This window comes from Gnatocerus cornutus, chromosome 2 (genome assembly GCF_029298725.1).
Source record: "Gnatocerus cornutus isolate USDA-ARS CGAHR chromosome 2, icGnaCorn1.1, whole genome shotgun sequence".
Lineage (NCBI taxonomy): Eukaryota > Metazoa > Arthropoda > Insecta > Coleoptera > Tenebrionidae > Gnatocerus > Gnatocerus cornutus.
The window spans coordinates 15,927,732-15,950,063 of record NC_142234.1 but is presented as its reverse complement, the minus strand read 5'-3'; the positions used below and the strand labels follow the sequence as shown (position 1 = coordinate 15,950,063).

Below are 22,332 nucleotides of genomic sequence, written 5' to 3'. Positions count from 1 at the left end.
ACAGAAGCGAAGATAGCGTTTTTCAATATGTGTTAATATTGTTAAATTGTGCAAATTTTAAATAAGCTTTGGTAATATTGAAGGGCTTGAATATAAATTAAAGTTAAGTTAATGTTGACCGACTCAATCAAAAGTTTAAAACTACTGTAATTGAAATCTTCGTTTCGTTGCAAACTTCATGTTTATAAGTTTTGACAGTTTGCGAGTTTGACAGTGTTTGACAATTTGACAGAACGCCAGTTGAATTTGGGGTTACCAAAATTTATTTATGTACAAACCCCAAAATATTATATTTTCATAGTCCAAAATGAGTGACAGCGACGAAGAAACGTACGGCAAAGATGAAGATTGTGTGGATCTCACAGGATTCTTATTCGGTAATATTAATGAACGGGGGCAACTCGAGAGCGATGTTTTGGATTCAGAGTCTCAAAAACAGCTTTCAAACCTGGGAAAGTAAGTTTCTGCACTATTTTAGATTGTGTTTTTACTCCCGTTTGGAATTGTAGACTTGGTTTGGGCTCAACATTTAAGGAAATCATAGGAATGGATGAGTTTGTAAAAGAAGACTCTGATAGCGATTTTGAATCACAAGATGAAAAAACGAAATTTGATGAAAAGAGTAAAGAAACCTCCAACTCTAATAGTAGTGATGATGTTAATTGTGAGATTTAAAGATTCCAAGTTTGTATTTTAATTTTGTATTTTAATTTTGTATTTTAGTTGAATCAAAATCTCCCACTGCAATTGATTTCTCTGACATCAATGAACTTGCTGAAGAAGAAGAAACAGATGTGAGTTTGGTTGTGAATCTATTATTTACTTAAAACTGCTTATTTCAGAACAAGCAAGATAACTATGATGCTGATGATGAAACTGTGAATGAAAATGATAATAAACTGATGCCTCCTCCACCAGTTCCAATAACTAAAGAACTATCTGAACCACTAAGTAGTTATGGGGAAGAATGTGAAAAAAAAAGGTTGGAAACACCATTAGCAGCCATGTTACCATCAAAATATGCAAACATTGATGTCACTGATTTATTTCCTGACTTTAGACATGGAAAGGTAAATTAATTATGTAAATAGTTTCGAATTAGCGCCTTTTTGCCAATATAGTACTACATTTAATTAAAAATTTTAGTATCCTGAATCTAATCTGTAAAAGGGCGCTAAATTTGATGATATAATTATTGAACATGGCTCATTTATCTTCCTAGGTATTGAGATTTTCAAGGCTCTTTGGTCCTGGAAAACCCAGCAGCTTACCAAATATCTGGAGAAATGTGAGGAAAAAACGCAAGAAGAGAAAACACAAGGATAGTATCAATCAGCATGACTCTGACTCAAATTCTGAAGATGAGAAACCAAAACATCGCGGATGGTTCATGGATTATTCTGAAACTCCACCTATTGAACAGTGTAAAAGCGATGATGAAGTACGTACACATGTAAAATCTTATTGAAATAATTTAATTGATATTATTAGGAAAAATTCTTAAAACCTCTACAAAGCACAGCTGTAGACAATAAAGCTGAAGCACAATCTAAAGACGACACAGGACCGAAAGTGGCTGACTGGAGGTTTGGTCCTGCCCAAATTTGGTATGATATGTTGGATGTTCCTGAGACAGGTGACGGTTTTAATTATGGTTTTAAAGTCTCGGAGGAAAAGGTAAATTTTTATAATTTTATTGGGTAATTAAACTATATTTGTAACAGCCCCAGGAGGTCAAAATTGAAACTGAAACTGAAGAACCTAAAGAAGGGGAGGAATTTCCGGATGATGCTTTTTTAATGGTCACCCAACTTCATTGGGAAGATGATGTTGTTTGGGATGGCAATGACATTAAACACAAAGTATTCAAAAATGTAAATTGAACATTTATCTTTTTATTAAGAATGTATACACTATTGTAGGTGTTACAGAAACTAAATTCCAAGACCAATGCAGCTGGATGGGTGCCTAGTAGTGGCAACAGGACAGCGCAAGCTTTCAGTCAACCCGGCAAGGGAGGTTTGTTATCTGGAAGTTCGGTCAGATTACCAATACCAGCCCCACCGTTGCCTGGTATGAAGGCCAAAACGCAAATGTACGGAAAGATTTGTTATTACTTTTTATTATTGTTATTTTTTGTTTAGTATGGCAGCTAAACCACGTCCCGATCCTGAACAGGATGACACGTGGTATTCTATTTTCCCTGTCGAGAATGAAGATTTAGTGTACGGGAAATGGGAAGATGACGTGATCTGGGATGCTGAGAATATGACTCAAATTCCAAAACCTTCCATTCTAACGTTGGACCCTAACGACGAAAATATAATTTTGGGAATACCTGATGACATCGACCCGTCGAAACAAATCGCAGGTGAGTTGAAGCTTTGATGTTAAATCAGAAGTTTTGAGCGTGAAATTTAATATTAATGTTGATATTAAATTGTCTTACCTTTTAAACGTAAACTATGTCACTTGAGCTCTTCATTCCTCGGAAGTTTCCACCGAACTAACTGATTTCACGCCCGATTGATAATAACTTAAAAAACTAATTACATAAGACCGATCAAAAAATAATTAATATCGGCTTTTCATCATCGTCGATTCAAAAAAAGTTTAGTAGCAATTCAAACAAATAATTCCGAAAAACTGCGATTACTTAACAACTTCAAACAACAATTTAAGGTCAAGCAACGCCGGTAAAGGTTAAGATCCCTCACCCCCACGTCAAAAAATCAAAGATCCTCCTGGGCAAAGCCGGCGTTATCAACGTTTTACAAGAAGACACTCCTCCACCACCACCAAAGTCGCCCAATCGAGATCCTTTCAACATTTCAAACGATGTGTATGTAATTTATTATTTAAAAAATCTTCCCCAGTAACCTTTTTATTCAGGTATTACATGCCACGTTCTTCTGAAACAACAATGCGCCTCAAAGTCGGCGGCGGAAATCTAATTCAACATTCAACTCCAGTTGTGGAGCTTCGAGCTCCTTTTATACAAACTCACATGGGGTTGATGCGATTAAGAAACTTCCACAGACCACCGATGAAGCGGTTTTCACATGGTCCTTTGGCTCAACCAGGTCCTCATCCGGTAATGCCGCTAATAAAACACATCAAAAAGAAATCGAAAGTACGACTATTTTTGTACATTACACAGTATAAACGATTGAATTACAGCAAAGAGAAGCAGAAAGAATGGCTTCTGGTGGCGGCGACGTCTTCTTCATGAGAACACCAGAAGACTTGACGGGACGCGATGGGGATATAATTTTAGTTGAATTTTGTGAGGAGCACCCGCCTTTGATGAATCAAGTTGGAATGTGCTCCAAAATTAAAAATTATTATAAAAGGAAAGCAGCGAAGGATTCAGGACCTCCAACATACAAATATGGCGAGACCGCATATGCGCATACTTCGCCGTTTCTGGGTATCTTGCATCCAGGACAGTCAATTCAAGCTGTTGAAAACAACATGTACAGGTAATTATGGAGCATCTGTAAATCAAGTTGCGTGCAAAATCAATTTCAGAGCCCCCATTTATGAACACGCCATTCCTAACACGGATTTCTTGGTGATACGAACCCGACAGAATTATTATGTGCGAGAATTAGACGCTCTGTATGTGGCAGGACAACAGTGTCCTCTGTATGAAGTCCCTGGACCCAATTCAAAGAGGGCTAACAATTTCGTCCGAGATTTTCTTCAGGTTTTCATCTACCGCTTATTCTGGAAAAGTCGAGACAATCCTCGTAGAATTAAAATGGACGATATCAAAAAAGCGTTTCCTTCGCACTCCGAAAGCAGTATCAGAAAGCGACTTAAACTTTGTGCAGATTTTAAGAGAACCGGAATGGACTCGAATTGGTGGGTAATTAAACCAGAGTTTCGGCTTCCCACGGAAGAAGAAATTCGTGCTATGGTTTCGCCGGAACAGTGTTGCTCGTACTTCAGCATGGTGGCCGCAGAACAGAGACTAAAAGTACGTTGATTGTATTAAAAAATGTTAACTCAAGAAGTAATTTCAGGACGCTGGATATGGGGAGAAATTTATTTTCACACCAGCGGAAGACGACGATGAAGAAATGCAGTTAAAAATGGACGATGAAGTAAAAGTGGCACCCTGGAACACAACGAGGGCCTACATTCAAGCCATGAAAGGAAAATGTCTTCTTCAGTTGACAGGACCAGCGGATCCTACCGGATGTGGCGAAGGCTTCAGTTATGTCAGAGTACCAAACAAGCCGACTGTAATCTAAACACACCCACAATGGACCCCTTAAGTAATTAATTTTTTTTACAGCAAAACAAAGAAGAACAGGAGTCTCAACCAAAGCGCACGGTCACCGGCACCGACGCCGATTTGCGTCGTTTGTCTCTTAATAACGCTAAAGCTTTGTTGAGGAAGTTTGGAGTCCCTGAAGAAGAAGTAATATCTGACTAAATGTTACAAAATTTAGACCACACGTTTGTGTTGCAGATCAAAAAACTGTCGCGTTGGGAGGTCATCGACGTGGTCCGCACACTTTCCACAGAAAAAGCAAAAGCTGGGGAAGAAGGAATGGACAAATTCTCCAGAGGCAACCGATTTTCCATTGCCGAACATCAAGAGCGCTATAAAGAAGAATGTCAACGGATCTTCGACCTTCAAAACCGAGTTTTAGCGAGCTCTGAAGTGTTAAGTACAGACGAAGGAGAAAGCTCTGATGAAGACAGCGACGAGGATATTGAAGAAATGGGTAAAAACATCGAAAATATGCTGGCGAATAAGAAAACGAGTACCCAACTATCCCTCGAACGGGAAGAACAAGAACGCCAAGAACTTCGTAAAATGATAATGGAAGGCGACGAGAAGAAAGGCAAAGATAAAAAAAAGGACGATGACGAGAATCAAGAGCAGTCATCGTACGCACAACAAGGTCGCGTCTTGAAGATCGTCCGTACGTTCAGAGATGCAGAAGGAAAGGAATTCACCCGAGTTGAAACTGTGAGGAAAGCTGCAGTCATCGATGCGTACGTGAAGATAAGAACTACGAAAGATGATGCTTTCATACGACAATTTGCCACTCTTGATGAAGCACAGAAAGAGGAAATGAAGAGAGAGAAGCGTAGGATTCAGGAACAATTAAGGAGGATCAAGAGAAACCAAGAGAAGGAGAGGTTGGCTCTTGGACTCGCATCATCAAGTACTCCAGGGAGTTCCGAGAAACTGGGATTAAACGATAGTACGTAACAAATTAGATAATAGAGAAAAGGTAGTTAAAATGTTTTTTCTAGGTCCCACCAGTCAGCCTTTCAATACATCTCCAAACAAGTCTGCAGTAATATCACCTCCCAAGTCCCGAAGAAAAACGAAACTTAAACCAGATCTCAAACTCAAGTGTGGCGCTTGTGGTAACGTGGGCCATATGAGAACCAACAAAGCTTGTCCGCTGTACCAGAACAGTGGTTCAAGCGCCCCCATGAATGTTGCAATGACTGAAGAACAAGAGGAAGAAATCGAGAAACAGTTAAACACTGACGATGAAGACCTCGTTAACATTGACGGAACTAAAGTGAAATTATCCAGCAAGTTACTCAAGCACGCGGAAGAGATGAAACGACGCACGCTGTTATTGAAAGTACCCAAAGAAGCGATGAGTGGCAAGAGAAGGCGTCGCGGCGTTTCTGATCTTCACTGCGACTATTTGAAACGACACAACAGAACAGCTAATCGACGTCGTACCGATCCAGTGGTGGTATTGTCTACCATATTAGAAAACATCTTGAATGAAATGAGAGACATGCCGGACGTGCAGCCTTTCCTATTTCCTGTCAATCCCAAGGTATAGTTCTATTTCATCAATATCACAAACTAACGATTGATACTTCAGAAAGTTATGGATTACTACAGGATTATTCAAAGACCGATGGACTTGCAAACAATCAGAGAAAATCTGCGGCAGAAAAAGTACCAGAGTCGGGAAGAATTCTTAGCTGATGTGAACCAAATCGTGGAGAATTCAACTTTATATAATGGTAATGAGTGTATTCGTGATTGCAACAGTTTTTATGTATTTATTTAGGTGCAAAAAGTAGCTTAACAGTGGCTGCTGAACGGATGTTACATAAATGCGTGGAGCGCTTGGGAGAAAAAGAAGAAAGACTAATGAGGCTAGAAAAGGCGATAAATCCGCTCTTAGACGATAACGACCAAGTCGCGTTAACATTTATTTTAGACAACGTTATAAATACTAAACTCAAAGCTATGTCAGAATCATGGCCTTTCCTCAAACCCGTCAACAAGAAGTTAGTGAAGGACTATTACAGCATAGTCAAACGCCCCATGGATTTGGAAACAATTTCAAAGAAAGTCGCCGGTAGGACCACGAATGTTATAAATTTACCGACATTATCAAATTAATTTTTAGCGCACAAATACCATAGCAGACACGAATTTTTGGTTGATATCGAACAGATCTTGGAAAACTGTATATTATACAACGGCAGAGATTCTCCGTTCACTGAAAAAGCAGAGCAGTTGGTGAAAATCTGTAAAGCAACGCTGGATGAGGTACTCGTAGTTTACATATTTGATCCGTCATTGTTATTTTGGGTTTCAGTACGATGAGCATTTGACTCAATTAGAAAATAAAGTTTCGTTGGCACAAGAACGGGCGTTGCAGGATGATGACCAAGCGTGGATGGGCGGCGAAGAAGAAAATTACACAATCGCAGAGCCCGATAGAATTGTAATCACAAGTTTTCTTGTACTTTTCACTGAGTTTTTGTGTTTCAGAGTCAAGCAAGTTCCCCTGATCAAAACTCGTTTATGAAGTCCAGCATGGACGACTACGACTACGTTGATGTAGAAGGTGGTATTCAAACCAATGAAGACATCACAGCGTCTGTTTCAAGACCGAAAAAGCGCAAGTCCAAGAAGGACGAAGCTGCGATTCTTGAAGAAGATTTGCAATTTTCAAGCGAGGAGGAGTTGGATGAAGTGCCGTTACATGAGTTTGAAGACAACAAAGGCGGACTTATTATCCCTGCGGAAATACCGATGGAAACTGTCAACGCTGACGACGACAGTCAGCAAGCTGCTGAAGCAATGGTACAATTGGGGTCAATGGGTTACTACCAACAGAACGAAGAAGGAGTCGATCTTCTTTCTTATAAAGGTATGACTGTTGGTGTGTTAAAAATACTTCATTTTTTCTTTACAGAAGAAAGTATGGATGTTGATCCAAATTATGATCCCTCAGACTTCTTAATGGTTGGATTGCCTATGCATAACAAAGAGGCGATCAAAATAGAAGAGACTGTTTTACAAGCGCAGGATTCTGGAATGAAGATTCATGATGATTTGGCAGTTAGCGACAGCGAGGATGAGGCACCCAATGTTGCTGATGTTCCTATACAGGAAGAAGACGATGGTGGCGATCTTTGGTTTTAAAGTTATAGTTATAGGAGAGTTAGCTGGTCTTAATTATAGAACTAAATATGTTTTATACTAAGAAACATTTATTGTTGATATTAAAAAATACACAGAAATTTATACAGAAGTACGATAAAGTTTTGATTTATTTTAAGAGTATGTTTGGTTGTCTACCCATCACCAATGTCCTGCTGTCAAATCTGACAGTTCGTGTTCGTATTTGTTAATCAGCTGTACTTACCACAAAGAGCTAATTTTGAATGAAAAGGCAAATTATGAACACTATTTTAATGTTAGTTTAATACCAATCTTTACTCATAAATGGAGGGTAAGTTATGGGCAAAATTTAAAACTGTATGATTTTTTTCTCTCATTTCAGATCAGCTGCAGTATGAGCTAGCCTTTCTTGTTTTTATATTGATTTTAGCCAGAATTTTATATTTGGTTCATAAAATTACCACAGGCTTTAGTAGGGAGGCCACCAGCAAAAGGGTTTCACCATGCAAAACAATCATTTGCATAGGTTCTGGTGGACACACAACAGAAATGCTGGCTCTCTTGAATACCCTCAACTTTTCAAATTATGCCCCAAGACACTACTTTATGGCAAAAAGTGATAAAACTAGTCACACACAAGTTATAAGCTTGGAAGAGGCCAAAAAAGAAAATGATCTTTATAAGATTATTGAAATTCCAAGAAGCAGAGTGGTTGGTCAGTCTTATTTTACTTCAATTTTTACGACAGTTTACTCAATTTTGTACACATTTCCATTAATTTTAAGAATTAGACCCGAACTAATATTATGTAACGGCCCAGGGACATGCATTCCAATTTGTCTGATTAGTTTCTTGTTGAAAGCGGCATTTATTTTAGACACCAGAATCGTTTTTATTGAGAGTTTTTGCAGAACTCAAACATTTTCATTAAGCGGTAAAATTCTCATGTATTTTGCTGACAACTTTTTAGTTCAATGGCCCAGTTTAAAACAGAAATTAAAACGGTCGGAGTACATAGGCCAATTAATATGAAAACATAATTTATTAACAAATATATTTAAAACCCATATTTTGCACGTGTTTGATTTCTGGCGAACTTATTGGACGACCATTGACCCTGCAATTCTTGTTCACTTGCCTTTGCCTGTTCCGCCAAATACGTAATGTGATGTTTCTTCTTCCTTGTGGGATCCACTGGATCTTCAACCACCGCTTTGGGGGCTAGATCAGGATCAGTCAATGATTTAGTTAGCCAGACATTCTTGTCAGGAATGATCTCTTCTTCATTTATATCAATAAGTTTAATGTTAACAGGTCGTTTCGCTTTTCCTACCAACTCCTTAAAAGCAGCGTTATCAAGACCATCGTACGGTTTAATAGCTTCAGGAGCGATGTTGATTTCTTGTACTGGAGGTTCTTCAGGTTCAATTATCGCAGGTTTGGGTTTAGATTTAGGACCACAGACTTTCTGCCAAATTTCGTCATCGAATGTTTCTGGTATTTCAATATCGTCGTCACTGTCAACATCGCTGCCGTGGTCTCCCACTTTTGTAATCTTTTTAATTGTAGCCAGTTTAGCTTCTTCTGCTTTTTTCCTGACTGCATGGGGAACGAGACTGTTGGGTTTGTTAGTCTTTGCGGGTTTGTTTTTCAGAACGTTTGGTACAAAACTCTTGGTCGACAAAGGACTGCCTCTGACAGGTGGGAGCATGGATAATAAGCTACTCCCTTTTGAAGACGTTTTGGGTTTCTTTTGGACAGGTTCATCCTCCTCTTCAAATTCTGACAAAGCTGGTATTGTGATTTTGACTTTCTGTGGTTTTTTCTCTTTTGGGTTTGGTTCGTATTTTGGGATAAAGTCCTCCAACTGATCCTCTTCAATAGTTATATTTGTTTTCTTAGTCTGAGGGAGCTGTGATAGGATTTCAGGGACTTTGTCAGTGGCGTCTTCATTTTCATTTTTCCCGTTAGTGAGAGGGTTCGAGTTATTAGCTTTGGTTTGTTCTTTTGAGTTGATAAGTACTGATGAGGCACCTTCATCTTCTTCATTCTCGCTGCCACTGCCATAATCATAAGCCACCAATGCCATTCTTTAGTTTCTGTACAAATTTAGAATAATTAATTTATACAGCATCTGGTATACCCAGCATATTAGTTGATAGTGATAACAAAAAGATAAAAACGTTGTAAACACAGAAACACAATTTGAGGTTAGTTGTGTTGTAACAAAACGCTGATTAAACGTGACCTTTGTATTTTTTAATATTCAAACAATTACAACGCACAGTTGTAAGTTTTAATAGTCCGAATTAGTGTTTTAATTTAACAACAATGTTCAAAGTAAGTGCGATCAAATTTTTAGGGTAAAATGATAATAAACGTGGAGACAGCGAATTTTCCAGAAATTATATTTTTCCGCAGAAACAGAAAATGCTGTCGATCATACAGCGCAATAATAATAAATAGTAGTAATGATAAACTTACCTAGCGACTTGCAGGAACCATAGGGTGACAAATGGAAATGTTTTTGAACATCATTTGTTAGGTTATGTTTTTTATTGTTGTAAGATCGAAAAGGAATGTGTAAAAGTCGCATTTTTGACATTTTCTCATGTTATATTGGTTTAAAAAAGCAACCACTTTGCAAAAATTATAGCTTTTGTGTGGAAATATTATAAAAAAATAATTTTTATATTTTTCGGTGTGTATGCAATTGTATTACACGTGTGTTTTGTTGGTTGCAGTATTATTTACATCTTTATAAATCAAAAATTCAAAATTTCGATTTAATCGACAAAAGATTTGTAATGATAAGAATTTGAGAGCTCTTTTGAGATAATTTCAGTAACATATAGATAACATACAGTAGAACCTCGATTATCCGGGTGCGGATTATCCGTACAAGAGTGTTTGTTCGATTATCCGTGCCGCGATTATCCATGCATTACAAAAAAACACACAAATCGAAAACCAACGACTTTGTACTTTTGCTTCCATTGTTAGAAAACTTAAAATTTGGAATTTCACGAGTTGCTTCAATTTCTTTCAATATTTAAAATTGTTATTGTCAAGATGTTGATAAATTGAGTTTAAATTTGTATATGTATATTTTGAATTAAATAAAGGTTCCAAATGATTTTGTTGCCGCTAACGTATATTTATTTAACAACTCGATTATCCGTGCAAGCTCCGATCCCGAGAACCACGGATAATCCAGGTTGTACTGTAATTCCATATTTTAATTAGAAAATAATTAATTAATGTATCTAGGTTTATTGGGAACATGCAATCCATTTATTTTCCATTGTTTTACTCATTTTCAGTCTTTTAAGGGTAACGGCAACTTCCACATTTGTTTTGAGACTTTGTTACCACATCAATGTCAGAGAATTTAAAAAAAAATGAATTTAACAGACAATTAAGAAAAATAGCCATAAAGTCGTTTTTAATAATAATACTATTTTGCAAGGGAACGAAATCTTTAATAAAACTACCTTTTTTTATATTGAAAAGTTTCACAACGATAGAGATAGTGTTATACGCAAATATTTTATGGCCATACTATATATTGAATAAAATGTTTATAATGTTTCAAAATCGATTAACAAACCTACGGAGGCACCTCGCCTTCCGTACAGTTTTTAGGCCACGGTAACGGTATGTTATCATATCACTATGGTAACGTCCAATCGAGCGGCAGGTTGCTATCTCTTTACTCATGACCGTATAACGTATTGCAGCTTTCCGATAATTTGCGGTTGCTAGGAAACAACTACTCATGTTACGTTATTCCGTGAACGTCTTTTCCATTTCGTTTCTTCGTGGTCAAAAATGACTCAAAAAATAACTAAAAACAGGTTTACAATTTTTGACGACTTAACTCTCTTGCGGTGTGTTCTGAGTACTAATCCGTTTGAAGACTACTCGAGATGGGCTGAAGTACAAAACAATCTTATTATAAAGACCGGAAAAAACTTTTCGCTCCGTTGTGTGAGAGAACATGTGGAGCATTTACTCAAGTTGTTTAATAAGGGCGACAGGGGGAATCTACGAAAGTAAGTAAAAAATGTCGCTCCATTATTCTGTTTGGTTTTATAGATCTGGAACGGAGCTGCAGTATGATGAAAAAGAAGAACTGTTACAGCAAATCGTTGATTTACAAAAACAGTTTGCGAGTAGACAAAGTAATCCTAAGAACCAGAAGGTAGTAGAAAGAGATTTGCCGCCTGTTTATGTGAATCCGGAATTGTTACCACGCACTGAAACAAGTATTTTTTCCGGGCCTGTCTTGTTACAGAATCGAAATTGATTTTAGTTTCAGAGCAATCAGACTCTAACGATGTAACAATTCCAACTGTGCAAATACAAGAATGTTATAATGCTAAAGAATTTCATAACAGACGATCGTTCATTTCGAGTTCAGTTCAGCGCGGAGTGAAACGACCGCTTAAGACTAGCACACTCCAGTACATGCGAGGGAGAAACGAACAAGATTATGCGTTAAAAAAACGAGAACTAGAACTGGAAGAACGGAAAATTGTAGTCGAAGAAAGAAGATTAGCGATTGAAGAGGCGAGATTTGAGCTGGAAAAAGAAGAAAAGCTTCAGAGGCTACAAATAGAAATGGAAGAAAGGAGGAATAAATTGTGTTTAGAAAAGCAGCAGAGTGATATTGGCGGCTTAATAATTAAACATTTGTTAAATGAATAAATCAATTTGAAAGACCGACAAATCGTTTCTTTTCTTTAACCTGAAGTGTATTTTTTGAATATATCCTCAAAATGTTTTTCAGAACGCAGTTACGTTGGTGACCGGGGGCGCCTCTGGCCTAGGGAAGGCCACTGTTGAAAGGCTGATCCAGCAAGGCGGAAGAGTAGTTTTGTGCGATCTTGCCACCTCCAAAGGACTCGAAGTTGCGAAAACGCTCGGTGAAGACAAAGTTATATTTGCTCCCGTCAATGTAACTTCAGAGAGCGAAGTGAAATCGGCTCTAGATTTAACCAAAGAAAAGTTTGGAAGACTCGACCATGTTGTCAACTGTGCTGGAATCGGTGTCGCATTTAAAACGTACAACTTCAACAAGAAGACAGCTCATAGTTTGGAAGATTTCACCAAAGTTCTCACGGTTGGTTAAAAATGTTAAACTTCGTTTTACGCGAATTTATTTTGCAGGTGAACACCATTGGGACATTCAACGTGTTAAGACTGGCTGTTGGTCTTATTGGAGAGAATGAATTGAATGAAAAAGGAGAACGTGGGGTTGTAATTAATACCGCGAGTGTTGCAGCTTTCGAGGGTCAGATGGGACAAGCTGCGTATTCAGCAAGTAAAGGAGCGATTGTAGGAATGACATTACCAATAGCCAGAGATTTAGCAAGTCAAGCAATTAGAGTGGTGACCATCGCGCCAGGTACATTTGTTTTTCCAAGACGCCGTTATTTATTAATTTGTCCTTCAGGTTTGTTCAGGACGCCTTTGTTTTCCGCTTTACCTGATAAAGTGGTGGCATTTCTGGAGAAATCCGTTCCGTTTCCGTCACGATTGGGAGACCCGTCTGAGTATGCCCAGTTGGTTCAAAGCATCATAGAAAATCCGATGTTGAACGGAGAAACTATAAGATTGGATGGCGCTCTTCGCATGCAACCGTAGTTGCCACCGAATTCGATATCTTTATAAATAATAAAAACTACAGCTTTGCATTATACGTGTTGTATTTTTATAAAATTTCTGCGCTCGCTGTGACGCAAAGAGTTTGAAATTTACGTCTTCAGTTTCATTTTTCCGTACTGCAAGGGTTTGAGCTTGTTACGTGTTACTCGTTGATGATAATTGATGAGTTGCCCCCTTTGTTTTCTTCATTCTCGCTATCAGTGTCATAATCATAAGCCACCAATGGCATACTTTAATTTCTGTAAAAATGTAAAATCTTATCTTGGTTTCTGAAAAAAAACCAGAGATTAACGCGTCGTGCAGCGGAAAACATCTGAACTGTTAGTTTTTTCATGTGGGGAGAGTTTTCAAGTGGGTTTATTTGTTGATTTCTTTGTGTTGTAAAAGTCCGAAAGTGCAACCGTCAATGGACCGACATATTGTTGTTTCACAACGCTATCTATAGCTAGTTTACAAGCTCATATTGGCCTTTGCAACTTTACGTGGCCTTTGCACATTTAAATAGTGCAAGTTAGTGCGTTTGTAGACTTAACAACAATGCACAAAGTAAGTGCGAATACAATTTTTAGACCAATAAAAAGAGTAATAACGTGGAGACAACGGTTTTGTTACAAATTATACCTTTCCATAGAAACATTTTTTAGAACGCAGTTACGTTGGTGACCGGAGGCGCTTCTGGGTTAGGAAAGGCCACTGTTGAAAGGCTGATCCAGCAAGGCGGAAGAGTAGTTTTGTGCGATCTTGCCACCTCCAAAGGACCCGAAGTTGCGAAAACGCTCGGTGAAAACAAAGTTATATTCGTTCCTGTTAACGTAACTTCAGAGAGCGACGTAAAATCAGCTCTAGAATTAACCAAAGATAAATTTGGAAGACTCGACAATGTTATCAACTGTGCTGGAATTGGTGTTCCATTTAAAACGTACAACTTCAACAAAAAGAAAGCTCACAATTTGGAAGATTTCAGTAAAGTTCTTACGGTCGGTTCAAAAGTCTAAACTTCGTTTTGCACCAACTTGTTTTGCAGGTGAACACCATAGGGACCTTCAACGTGATAAGACTTGCTGTTGGTCTTATAGGGGAAAATCAGTTGAATAAGAAAGGTGAACGTGGGGTTGTAATTAATACTGCAAGTATTGCAGCTTTTGAGGGTCGGATGGGACAAGCTGCTTATTCAGCAAGTAAAGGAGGAATTGTGGGAATGACGTTACCAATAGCCAGAGATCTGGCGAGTCAAGCAATCAGAGTGGTGACCATTGCGCCAGGTAGATTCCTTTTTCTCAGACGCCATTATTAATTTATTCATTTTTTTCAGGTGTTTTCAGGACGCCTCTATTTTCCGCTTTACCTGATAAAGTGGTGGCATTAATGGAGAAAACCGTTCCATTTCCACCACGATTGGGAGACCCGTCTGAGTATGCCCAGTTGGTTCAAAGCATCATTCAAAATCCGATGTTGAACGGGGAAACTATAAGATTAGATGGCGCTCTTCGCTTACAACCATAGTTGCCACCAATTTGACATAATTAAAATTACAGGTTTATAATGTCTTTTTGCAAAATGATTGTCCTCCCGATTGATGTCACAATAGACACCAGTGGGGCCAAATCTTTGGCTATAAAAAAAACATGCGACCATTGATCGAGAGTTTCCAATACTTACAAAAATCCTCAAAATTTTAAGTTCGATTTAGAATTCAATCAGAGGACACCTCTAAAAGGGGCTTGCCGATTAGGGAAACGGCAACAGCAAATGGACTCACACTTCTTGCACTTCACCATAAATCCATGCCACAGGAAAACCGCGATAATCCGTCATGAATATCAGACAATGGTTCTCCGAAGAAAGTCGGCATATAACTAAAGAATTTATGGGAAGTTATGTAAATTCTCAAATCAAAACGCAAAAAAGGAAAACCCATTTTTTGCAAAAAATTCAATATGACGAAACTACAAGTTTGAAGGCCCAGTTTGGAGATTTATATAAGCAATAAAAACTACAGATTTACAATGTATTTATAGTTTTTTACAAAATTATTAGTGCTAAAATAACAAATAATTTAAAAGTTCCTCAATGAAAAGGACCCATTTGGCACATTAACTTTGCTATGGTAAATACGAATATTTAGTGATATAACATCCAACTATAAAGAAATATAGTTAAAACTGTACATAGTATGAATTGACTCATATTAAAAATAAATATCTCTCAATTCTATAAACAAACACGCTCATGTGCAATGAACAAGAATAAAATTACAACAGCCATTTATAGCACATTGGAAAGTTTATGAATTTCGAAAATGTCATTCGAAACGTCCTACCATTGTCTTCACCCAACTTTTCTCACTAACGTCGGCATTCTTCGATTCGCGACTACAATTCTGAGTTATTCTGTTTGTTTGTTCGATGTGTATATTAGAGTTGGTTGCACCATTTTTTATTGTCTCAGTCGATACGATACAGACGTTCTTTGTACTGCTAACTAAGCGGCTTGGCTTGGTTGGAATGGGCGGAGGAGCTTTGGTCGGTCTTTTGATTGCACTTTTCTTCTCAATAGTGTTACTGTTAGTGTTGATTTCTCTCAAAGTTGTAATCTGTGGCGTTTCGTTTTCAGAAACTTTGCATTTTTTGATATAAAAAGTGTTTTCGTTACTTCTAAAGCTATCTTGCTTGGCTACTAATCTGCCGTTTTCATCTTTCGTGTATTCTTCGACTAAACTTTTCTCAAGTATACTTTCGTAATAACTATCGGAATTTTGACTAGAATTGATTATTTCTTCAGAAGAGTTTTCTTGTTCTAGTTTGCCGTTTTCTGTGTGACTAGAACCATTCATGGGATTTTGGCCCGTGTCTGATACAGGTTTTGTACTATTTGTAAGGCGCTTCTCAAATTCGTTAAGTACTTCTTTTTCACTTATTGTCATATCTAAATGTTCAGGCTCTGTGAGCATTTCACATTCCGCTAATTCCACGCTTAAGTTGGTTCTACTGGAGTTGCATGAGCCAGCAAACAACTTCTGAGGATCTACGTAGTCTGGATGGGCGATTTTCTCACCCATGCTTTTCGAACCTTGTTTGTGTAGAGGATACTTATTTGTGCGTTTGTCTTCTTCGGACATGAGAGTGCGAAATCGTTGGAGTAAGCTGAATCTTATTGCTGTTTTTCTATAGATTTTGTGCTCCGGATATTCGTTGTCATCTAATTGAGACGAGAGATCACTGCAAACAGTTACAACATAAAAAATAAATTAGAATAGCCTTGTTACAAGCCGACTTACTTTTCGTTTTGTTCATCAGCATCAGGATTCTCTTTCAATGACTCATCCACGACGCGTTCACTTTTGTTTTTGTTCTCTTCCTCGGCATCAATCTGATCATTGAGTTGGAAAGACCTGGGCAGCGAATCGGCTTTACTCGGTAATTTGGGTATGTCTTCTTGGAACCAAGCCCCCGTTTCCGGTTCACTGCCCCTGGCATTTCTTCTCGGTCGGTTTCGAACCTTATGGAATTCTTGATTCTGCATGATTAAATCTGACACGATTTTTTCCAAGTTGTTTTCCGTGCTAGTTATCTCTTCGCTAATGTTATCACACTGATCGGGTGCCTCTTCTGCTGTTGGAGTGACGTTCAAACTTTCCACAGATTCTCCAACTACATCGTAGTTTTCCGAGTCTGACAAGTCCGTGTAGAATTTAGCACCGCTTTCTTTGGCTTTTTTGATTTTTGAGATCTTTTTCGGTACAGTTTTCGTGTTGTATTGGGGAATTATAGCCATGCTGGGTTCAGATTTCCGCCGCCAACTCCCCAAAGACGTGAAGGACCGGTCTTGGGAGTTGGCGCGGCGTCCTGACAAATCTCTGGACTTTCTGACCCGCGACCTTCGCTCAAGATAGTGAGGAGTAGAGTGTTTATTTAATGGCGACCATTTCTCAGTTGTGTCTTCTGCAAAAAGAAGTAAATTGGTATCTAGTCAATTTATTGTGGTGAACTGACCAGTTTCTTGGACATCCTGTCCAAGCTGCAAGACCAGTTGTCGCGCGTGGTTTGGTATTACAGCACTGTAATTTTCTAAAATGACTCTCTTGATTTGAAGAGTCCATTCCCTCTTGTTTTGGGGCGATCTCGCGCGAAGAGTGCATTGCAAGCGAGGGTTGTCGAAGGGTAGAATTTGGAATGACAAAGGCTCGCCGCGCACTTGTTCTACCAACATTAGATTTGAACACTGGAAATTAGTGTGTTAGGGCTGAAGAGGGTGTTTGGTTTCTTACCTCGATGTGCGATTTGTATGCTAGAGCTCCATCCTGCTTGTTCTTCGCCATCATTAAGACCTTATCGAAAAGGAAAACGTGTCTTCTTCCCCGAGCACCGTTGACTCTAAAGGTGCCTTCCGCGATCAGTTCTCCCAGAGTGGTAAGATCTGGACCAGTCCATCCATAAAGTTGTGCCTGTATTTCATGGACTCTAACGGCATGTTCATGTTTCCGTTTCATCGTGTTAATACTTGTAGCGACAGAAGTCATAGTAGTTAACGCCAAGTCCACTGCTGGTTTGTGAAATGTATCACACTGCTTTGAAAGCCTCTGCAAGATAAACCGATTAGGACTAAATCCTTCACAGGTGTATTATAATATGCATTACCTGCAGCAGAAGGTGATATTTAAGGATTCTTTGGACTGGTTTGAGGAGATAGGAGCCTAAAGGTAAAGCATGACTTAGAGCCATTTGTTTCTCGCGGAACTGAGAAGCTATTTTGTCATCACGAGTCAGCTCACTAAGAACTTCCATCGTCCGTGGGTAGTTTGTGCAATATTCGTTGTAAACAGTAAAACCTGCATTGTTCTGGATGAAGACATTGGCGATTTTACTTGGATTAAAGTCAGCGTCGCGGAGCTGATCCAGAAAAGATCTAAAAACTCAATTTTAGACCTCGTAGATGTTACGCCAGTGAAAATTACCTGTTGAACTCGTAGATCTCCTCCAAGTTGCTAAAAAGATGTGGTAGGTGCTCGGACACGCAGCTCTCCGGCTCTGCCTTCCACGGCTCCAAATATCCCTGGAAAAAAATCGAATAATTCCGAGCTCCGGACACACATTGCAGCAAATATGGAAACCCGTAAATGTCTACAGGAAGTTTACTTATTAGGTAACACGTGTAACCGTGCAGAATGTTCAAGCGTTTTTTTCTTGTCAAACAGTCATAAAGATCCCGTTAAAATCTCCTGAAATTTCCACATGTGTTGTCTTTTAGACCCTTTGAGGTTTGACTTTTGTTACTAAACAAAGAGTTTAATGAATCTGCTAAGAGAACGTCGGCGTGTACAAGAGATGTGATGAATAACAGCGGCTCTCTTAATGGACATGATTGCGTAACGACTCACTACTAATAAAGAATGGTTGGAATCGAACTCTTGGAGATTCACGACATGAGTCATTGGCACGTTTTGAATCCTCGAGAGTCAAGGTCGGTTTACGACAGTGTGGTCTATTTATTCCAGCTATTTACGACAGCATATTTCATTTATTTGTGGATGACTCGAGACAATCTGCAGTTTGGTTTGCTTAAACTTGACCAAAGTGTTGCTTTTCGTGACAATGTAAAGCGGTGTGGTGTAATTTAACATACAGGAAACCGCAATGACCAATTGAACCCTTGACAATAGCAAGAGCTTGCTAACAGGATAGTAATGCTATTTGTCATCCCCGTCGACTCCACGACTCTCATTTATCTCTACTAAAAGACATCTGATTCACATGGGAATACATTCTTATCTGAGTGCGATAAATTATATGGTTTCACAATAAACACTAAGCTATTGGGAGGTTTTTAAGTGTATCGACATCCAATGTTTGTTTCTCAACAAATGCTTGTCAAAAGATAGTTAAAAAAATATTTATTTACACATATTTGCACAAAGAAGTGATGCAATCATGTAGGTTTTCGTCCGCTACATATGTGGGTGTCTCAAATGATGAATGTTTACCTATTACGAGGTCTAATTGTCCACATTTGCATTTTTAAACAAAAATGGATATGTTACATGATGAGATTTTAACGAGCATAATCTTCAATATTTATAAACTCACTGACCTTTCTCAAAAAAAAGCTATGTCGTAACATTGGACTGTTATTATCAATACTTTACCTTTTCAAACAGGTGGGAATTATTATCCTACTCTCACAGTTTAGATTTTATGCAGTTTAATTTCATAACAAAATACAACATGACTATAATCACTTTTTAATGCCTTACAATTTCAATTTACAACGTGTACTTAGAGGTAATAATGGAAAAACACTTGTCATGAGTACTTAACTTAGCTCCTCTGCAATTGACTTTGTTGCTATCATTTTTAGGGTTGAATTACAATATTTTGATAATGATTAATTGTAAGTAATTTCTATTTTAAACGGCATTATCTTGTCATAATGAGTCATTCTTGATTAGACGGAAAGTATTTCTAAGTTAAGTAAAAAAATTAGGTAACGGGAGAGAATTAGTTGGAAATAAATATTTGTTTAGATTTTTAAGTTTTTAAGTTCAGACATACGTTCGCAAGACGCCAGGCAACTAGATAAATAATCCTACTGATCACTCTGTCAGTGTTGCAAATGAACTAAAAATAAAACGCAAAAATATTCAGACAACCCGTTTTCTTTCGCGGTATGTTTATTTAAAAGAAATTATGTTAAACGGACTCGTAAGACTCCTAATTTACTTCTTTTTTAAACGTCAAAATCTGTTTCAATGTAAATAAAAGTTCAGGAATATTTTTAAGGTTTCTTTAGAACTGCTCAGTTAGCTTATGCGAAGATAAACTCATTTTCATCGTACTGCACACAATTAAAAATTTAAAGTTTTCCTTTATTTCCCATACTTGCGTGCGTTTATGGCTCTAACACTTTGGAGCGAACTCCTTAAGAATGAAATTCCACGATTCAATGTCAATATATTACAATACTTGTCTGTTCATTGCAATTACGCAAATATGTGAAGACCATAAACACTTCTTGGTTCGTCCATTACCAATCGTGCGCAATTTGAAGACGACGAGCTAAGAGGAAAGACAATTATCCAGTAGCTAAGTTAACACAATCCTTTCGCAGAATTGTCCCCACTGCATTATTTTACTCACGTAATTTGCACCCGACGTCTATGAATCCTCAATATTAATAACAGGAAATGAACAATTTACAGTAAGCAATTGAATACAAGTTTTTCTAATTATAAGCCGCACTTCAATGCCATTAAAGATTTTCACGTGTTACATCAACATCTCGTCCTTTTAAAACGACGTCATCACCAAGTTTATTTATTACGTCAATACCTGTTGACCAAGCAAGCGAAAACTAACGTATGAAACTTACCTGGATGACCTCGTTGAGGTCGGCTACGTATACAGTTTCTGTATCCAAAACTTCCTGGAGAACACGAGCTTCAGGACTCATCGTCGGTTGTTCTGCGATGCCACTATCCGCCGAACCTGGAACAGAGTTGTACGATTTAGTTCTTCGTCCTTCGAATCAAGGATATAAATTTTGCAATTGATATTCTTAAAATAACACGATGTTGACGTTGTTTGTGGATGGGCCTGATTGTCAGGATATTGCTCCCTTTTTTGTGTGGTGAATCAGATGTCGAAACATGCATTGTTCCTTGCAGAGTCAATGCATAAAAAAAATAATTATAGAATCACTAATTACGTAGTTCGAGTCTGACAAAGCCTTTAGATATGTATAAAACATCACGATATTTCAAATGAATTCTTTGATAGGTGAGGTGTAGCGGCGGGCGCTTTAGGCTGAAGGAACCCATTTAAAACCACTTTGTTACAAGGTGCTTGTTGCTTGTTACCCTCTTTTGACAAGCTGTTTTATTATGCAGTGATCCTGGAATGGTAACAAGGCGTATTATTCCTCTAAAAGCTAAACACTTCTTGATTGTCAAAATTAAAAACTCGACACCAAAGAAGTTTCCACGCATGTTCTTCTGGGAACTCTGATAAAAAGTTGACAAGAAATTATTATTGATGGTGCATTTGTCCCATAACGAGTCTCATTTGGTTTAATTATATTCTTATCATAAAAGGTTTTTGTTGTATATACTCATTACATTCGCAATGAGCACTTAATTTGAAAGTGCACTTTGCTCTTGAAAGTCCTGTTTTAATATTAATTTCTCTTATCTTTTGGGTGTGTGCGAATCAAAAACCATCGCGTCGCCTTCATCAGAAGAGTAACGTGCCAACCTTTCAACTATTCGTTAGATGCTTTTAAGAGCTTCTAGTTACGATGATAAACTGGAAACAAATTTCACCACTTCAATGCACTGAACAAAACAAATGTAATGCATCAAGAACATCAACTGACTTAACATTCCTCCTAAGTGTACTCCTTAGACAGCTTCAGGACATAATGTTTATGGCGAGTTTCTGCACCGTTTTAGACAGTTGAATGCAAATTTAATGGGACGTTTGGCGTCGCACGGAAAGCTGTACACTTCATATTTATAGCTCTTTGATGTTTGTGATGACTGATTACGCATTTCGACCACTGACCGGGCGATCTCACCACAAACTAACGTGGAAAACTTCGTACTGAAAAATTCAACTGACCTTGACTTCCGGTGGGTTCGGGGTCGCTGTCGAGACTTTCAGCCGAGGCGAGGTATGCAGAACTGGGTTGATGGGGTCCGCTGCTGCCACTTGAAGAACACGATCCCAAGCTGGTGAGCGAAACAGGACGGGAAACTTCAGACGACGTTGTACTGTTTGTGCCCACGCTACTCTCACTTGGAACCTGCACACAAAAAGAAAAACGCTTCACTTGGGGTTTTCAACACCTTTAGCGTCATCTAATTTTATTCGCTTTGTTGCTGTAGTGATAATCGCATGAGTTTATCAGATTTGTAGACTGGAAATTGAGATTTCATAATGTGAAAAAGGGTTGAGTTGATCGCAGAATAAAGATCGGTGATATTAATAGAATTATGTGGATGTTGCTGGAGGAGGTCGATCATAAATATCATTCTTTCGTAACGGTTCCGCACGTCCTGGACGTCTGAAAATAGATGGATTCTCTAAATTCTAGGAGTTATTCATTCATTTTAGTCTAATGAGATTTCAGACTATTTTACAAAAGAATTGTTTAGTTTTGAATTTGCGGCTCTTATCGAAAGAGGAAACAAAGATTTCTATTAAGATAACAAGTCAAGTGAATAAAACACTTGTCGCTATAAATTGTTTATTGCT

At 38.2% G+C, this 22,332-nt stretch overlaps 7 protein-coding genes across 11 annotated transcripts in view; 5 read left to right on the top strand and 2 right to left on the bottom strand.

Annotated features, from left to right (window-relative positions):
* The first annotated feature begins 207 nt into the window (after positions 1-207).
* On the top strand, positions 208-7,544 carry Taf1 (TATA-box binding protein associated factor 1). Of its 2 annotated transcripts, none has more exons than XM_088030039.1 (23): positions 208-456; positions 510-664; positions 724-794; positions 843-1,070; positions 1,223-1,441; positions 1,492-1,677; positions 1,725-1,862; positions 1,923-2,095; positions 2,145-2,371; positions 2,683-2,842; positions 2,893-3,133; positions 3,181-3,482; positions 3,532-3,982; positions 4,029-4,250; positions 4,304-4,429; positions 4,481-5,225; positions 5,278-5,825; positions 5,874-6,018; positions 6,066-6,359; positions 6,411-6,553; positions 6,603-6,731; positions 6,779-7,160; positions 7,206-7,544. In XM_088030039.1, the coding sequence occupies exons 1-23, from the start codon at positions 308-310 to the stop codon at positions 7,433-7,435; spliced, it is 5,664 nt and encodes a 1,887-aa protein (XP_087886165.1). In that variant the 5' UTR covers positions 208-307; the 3' UTR covers positions 7,436-7,544. The 2 variants fall into 2 exon arrangements, with proteins under 2 accessions (XP_087886165.1, XP_087886164.1); XM_088030038.1 differs by having other exon boundaries at positions 1,725-1,874; positions 1,932-2,095.
* Positions 7,545-7,611: 67 nt separating this feature from the next.
* On the top strand, positions 7,612-8,483 carry Alg14 (ALG14, UDP-N-acetylglucosaminyltransferase subunit). Its single transcript, XM_088030049.1, has 2 exons — positions 7,612-7,745; positions 7,797-8,483. The coding sequence occupies exons 1-2, from the start codon at positions 7,739-7,741 to the stop codon at positions 8,444-8,446; spliced, it is 657 nt and encodes a 218-aa protein (XP_087886175.1). The 5' UTR covers positions 7,612-7,738; the 3' UTR covers positions 8,447-8,483.
* Positions 8,282-10,027, bottom strand: LOC148179479 (uncharacterized). Its single transcript, XM_088030043.1, has 2 exons — positions 9,899-10,027; positions 8,282-9,513 (listed from the first exon to the last, which is right to left on the bottom strand). The coding sequence occupies exon 2, from the start codon at positions 9,501-9,503 to the stop codon at positions 8,472-8,474; it is 1,032 nt and encodes a 343-aa protein (XP_087886169.1). The 5' UTR covers positions 9,504-9,513; positions 9,899-10,027; the 3' UTR covers positions 8,282-8,471.
* On the top strand, positions 9,580-13,118 carry LOC148179477 (3-hydroxyacyl-CoA dehydrogenase type-2-like). Its single transcript, XM_088030047.1, has 4 exons — positions 9,580-9,754; positions 12,207-12,539; positions 12,587-12,824; positions 12,873-13,118. The coding sequence occupies exons 1-4, from the start codon at positions 9,746-9,748 to the stop codon at positions 13,061-13,063; spliced, it is 771 nt and encodes a 256-aa protein (XP_087886173.1). The 5' UTR covers positions 9,580-9,745; the 3' UTR covers positions 13,064-13,118.
* LOC148179478 (uncharacterized) lies at positions 10,343-12,197 on the top strand. Of its 2 annotated transcripts, none has more exons than XM_088030046.1 (3): positions 10,343-11,469; positions 11,513-11,682; positions 11,736-12,197. In XM_088030046.1, the coding sequence occupies exons 1-3, from the start codon at positions 11,246-11,248 to the stop codon at positions 12,122-12,124; spliced, it is 783 nt and encodes a 260-aa protein (XP_087886172.1). In that variant the 5' UTR covers positions 10,343-11,245; the 3' UTR covers positions 12,125-12,197. The 2 variants fall into 2 exon arrangements, with proteins under 2 accessions (XP_087886172.1, XP_087886171.1); XM_088030045.1 differs by having other exon boundaries at positions 10,344-11,469; positions 11,730-12,197.
* Positions 13,119-13,422: 304 nt separating the features above from the next.
* LOC148179476 (3-hydroxyacyl-CoA dehydrogenase type-2-like) lies at positions 13,423-15,059 on the top strand. The gene is made up of 4 exons (XM_088030048.1): positions 13,423-13,630; positions 13,729-14,061; positions 14,109-14,346; positions 14,397-15,059. Exons 1-4 carry the CDS (start codon positions 13,622-13,624, stop codon positions 14,585-14,587), a joined length of 771 nt encoding a protein of 256 aa, XP_087886174.1. The 5' UTR covers positions 13,423-13,621; the 3' UTR covers positions 14,588-15,059.
* Positions 15,060-15,078: 19 nt separating this feature from the next.
* Positions 15,079-22,332, bottom strand: part of GEFmeso (Guanine nucleotide exchange factor in mesoderm) — a 33,885-nt gene continuing 26,631 nt past the window's right edge. For all 3 annotated transcript variants that reach the window (XM_088030041.1, XM_088030042.1, XM_088030040.1), the window contains exons 3-10: positions 21,697-21,880; positions 20,450-20,565; positions 18,039-18,136; positions 17,722-17,989; positions 17,352-17,663; positions 17,077-17,305; positions 16,362-17,025; positions 15,079-16,302 (exon numbers count right to left, since the gene is read on the bottom strand). In XM_088030041.1, the coding sequence (XP_087886167.1) occupies positions 15,387-16,302; positions 16,362-17,025; positions 17,077-17,305; positions 17,352-17,663; positions 17,722-17,989; positions 18,039-18,136; positions 20,450-20,565; positions 21,697-21,880 (2,787 nt within the window). In that variant the 3' untranslated portion in view covers positions 15,079-15,386. The remainder of the gene's footprint in view (positions 16,303-16,361; positions 17,026-17,076; positions 17,306-17,351; positions 17,664-17,721; positions 17,990-18,038; positions 18,137-20,449; positions 20,566-21,696; positions 21,881-22,332) is intronic.

Excerpts from the sequence above, each read along its gene's own strand:
- Taf1 (XM_088030038.1), top strand. The coding sequence starts at position 308 with ATGAGTGACAGCGACGAAGAAACGTACGGCAAAGATGAAGATTGTGTG. Across the intron at positions 2,096-2,144 it reads ATGAAGGCCAAAACGCAAAT|TATGGCAGCTAAACCACGTC; the intron begins GTACGGAAAGAT and ends TTTTTTGTTTAG. Across the intron at positions 6,019-6,065 it reads GAATTCAACTTTATATAATG|GTGCAAAAAGTAGCTTAACA; the intron begins GTAATGAGTGTA and ends GTATTTATTTAG.
- LOC148179479 (XM_088030043.1), bottom strand. The coding sequence starts at position 9,503 with ATGGCATTGGTGGCTTATGATTATGGCAGTGGCAGCGAGAATGAAGAA.
- LOC148179477 (XM_088030047.1), top strand. Across the intron at positions 12,540-12,586 it reads ATTTCACCAAAGTTCTCACG|GTGAACACCATTGGGACATT; the intron begins GTTGGTTAAAAA and ends TTTATTTTGCAG. Across the intron at positions 12,825-12,872 it reads AGTGGTGACCATCGCGCCAG|GTTTGTTCAGGACGCCTTTG; the intron begins GTACATTTGTTT and ends TTTGTCCTTCAG.
- LOC148179478 (XM_088030045.1), top strand. The coding sequence starts at position 11,246 with ATGACTCAAAAAATAACTAAAAACAGGTTTACAATTTTTGACGACTTA. Across the intron at positions 11,470-11,512 it reads GACAGGGGGAATCTACGAAA|ATCTGGAACGGAGCTGCAGT; the intron begins GTAAGTAAAAAA and ends TTGGTTTTATAG. Across the intron at positions 11,683-11,729 it reads GTTACCACGCACTGAAACAA|TTTCAGAGCAATCAGACTCT; the intron begins GTATTTTTTCCG and ends AATTGATTTTAG.
- LOC148179476 (XM_088030048.1), top strand. Across the intron at positions 14,062-14,108 it reads ATTTCAGTAAAGTTCTTACG|GTGAACACCATAGGGACCTT; the intron begins GTCGGTTCAAAA and ends CTTGTTTTGCAG. Across the intron at positions 14,347-14,396 it reads AGTGGTGACCATTGCGCCAG|GTGTTTTCAGGACGCCTCTA; the intron begins GTAGATTCCTTT and ends CATTTTTTTCAG.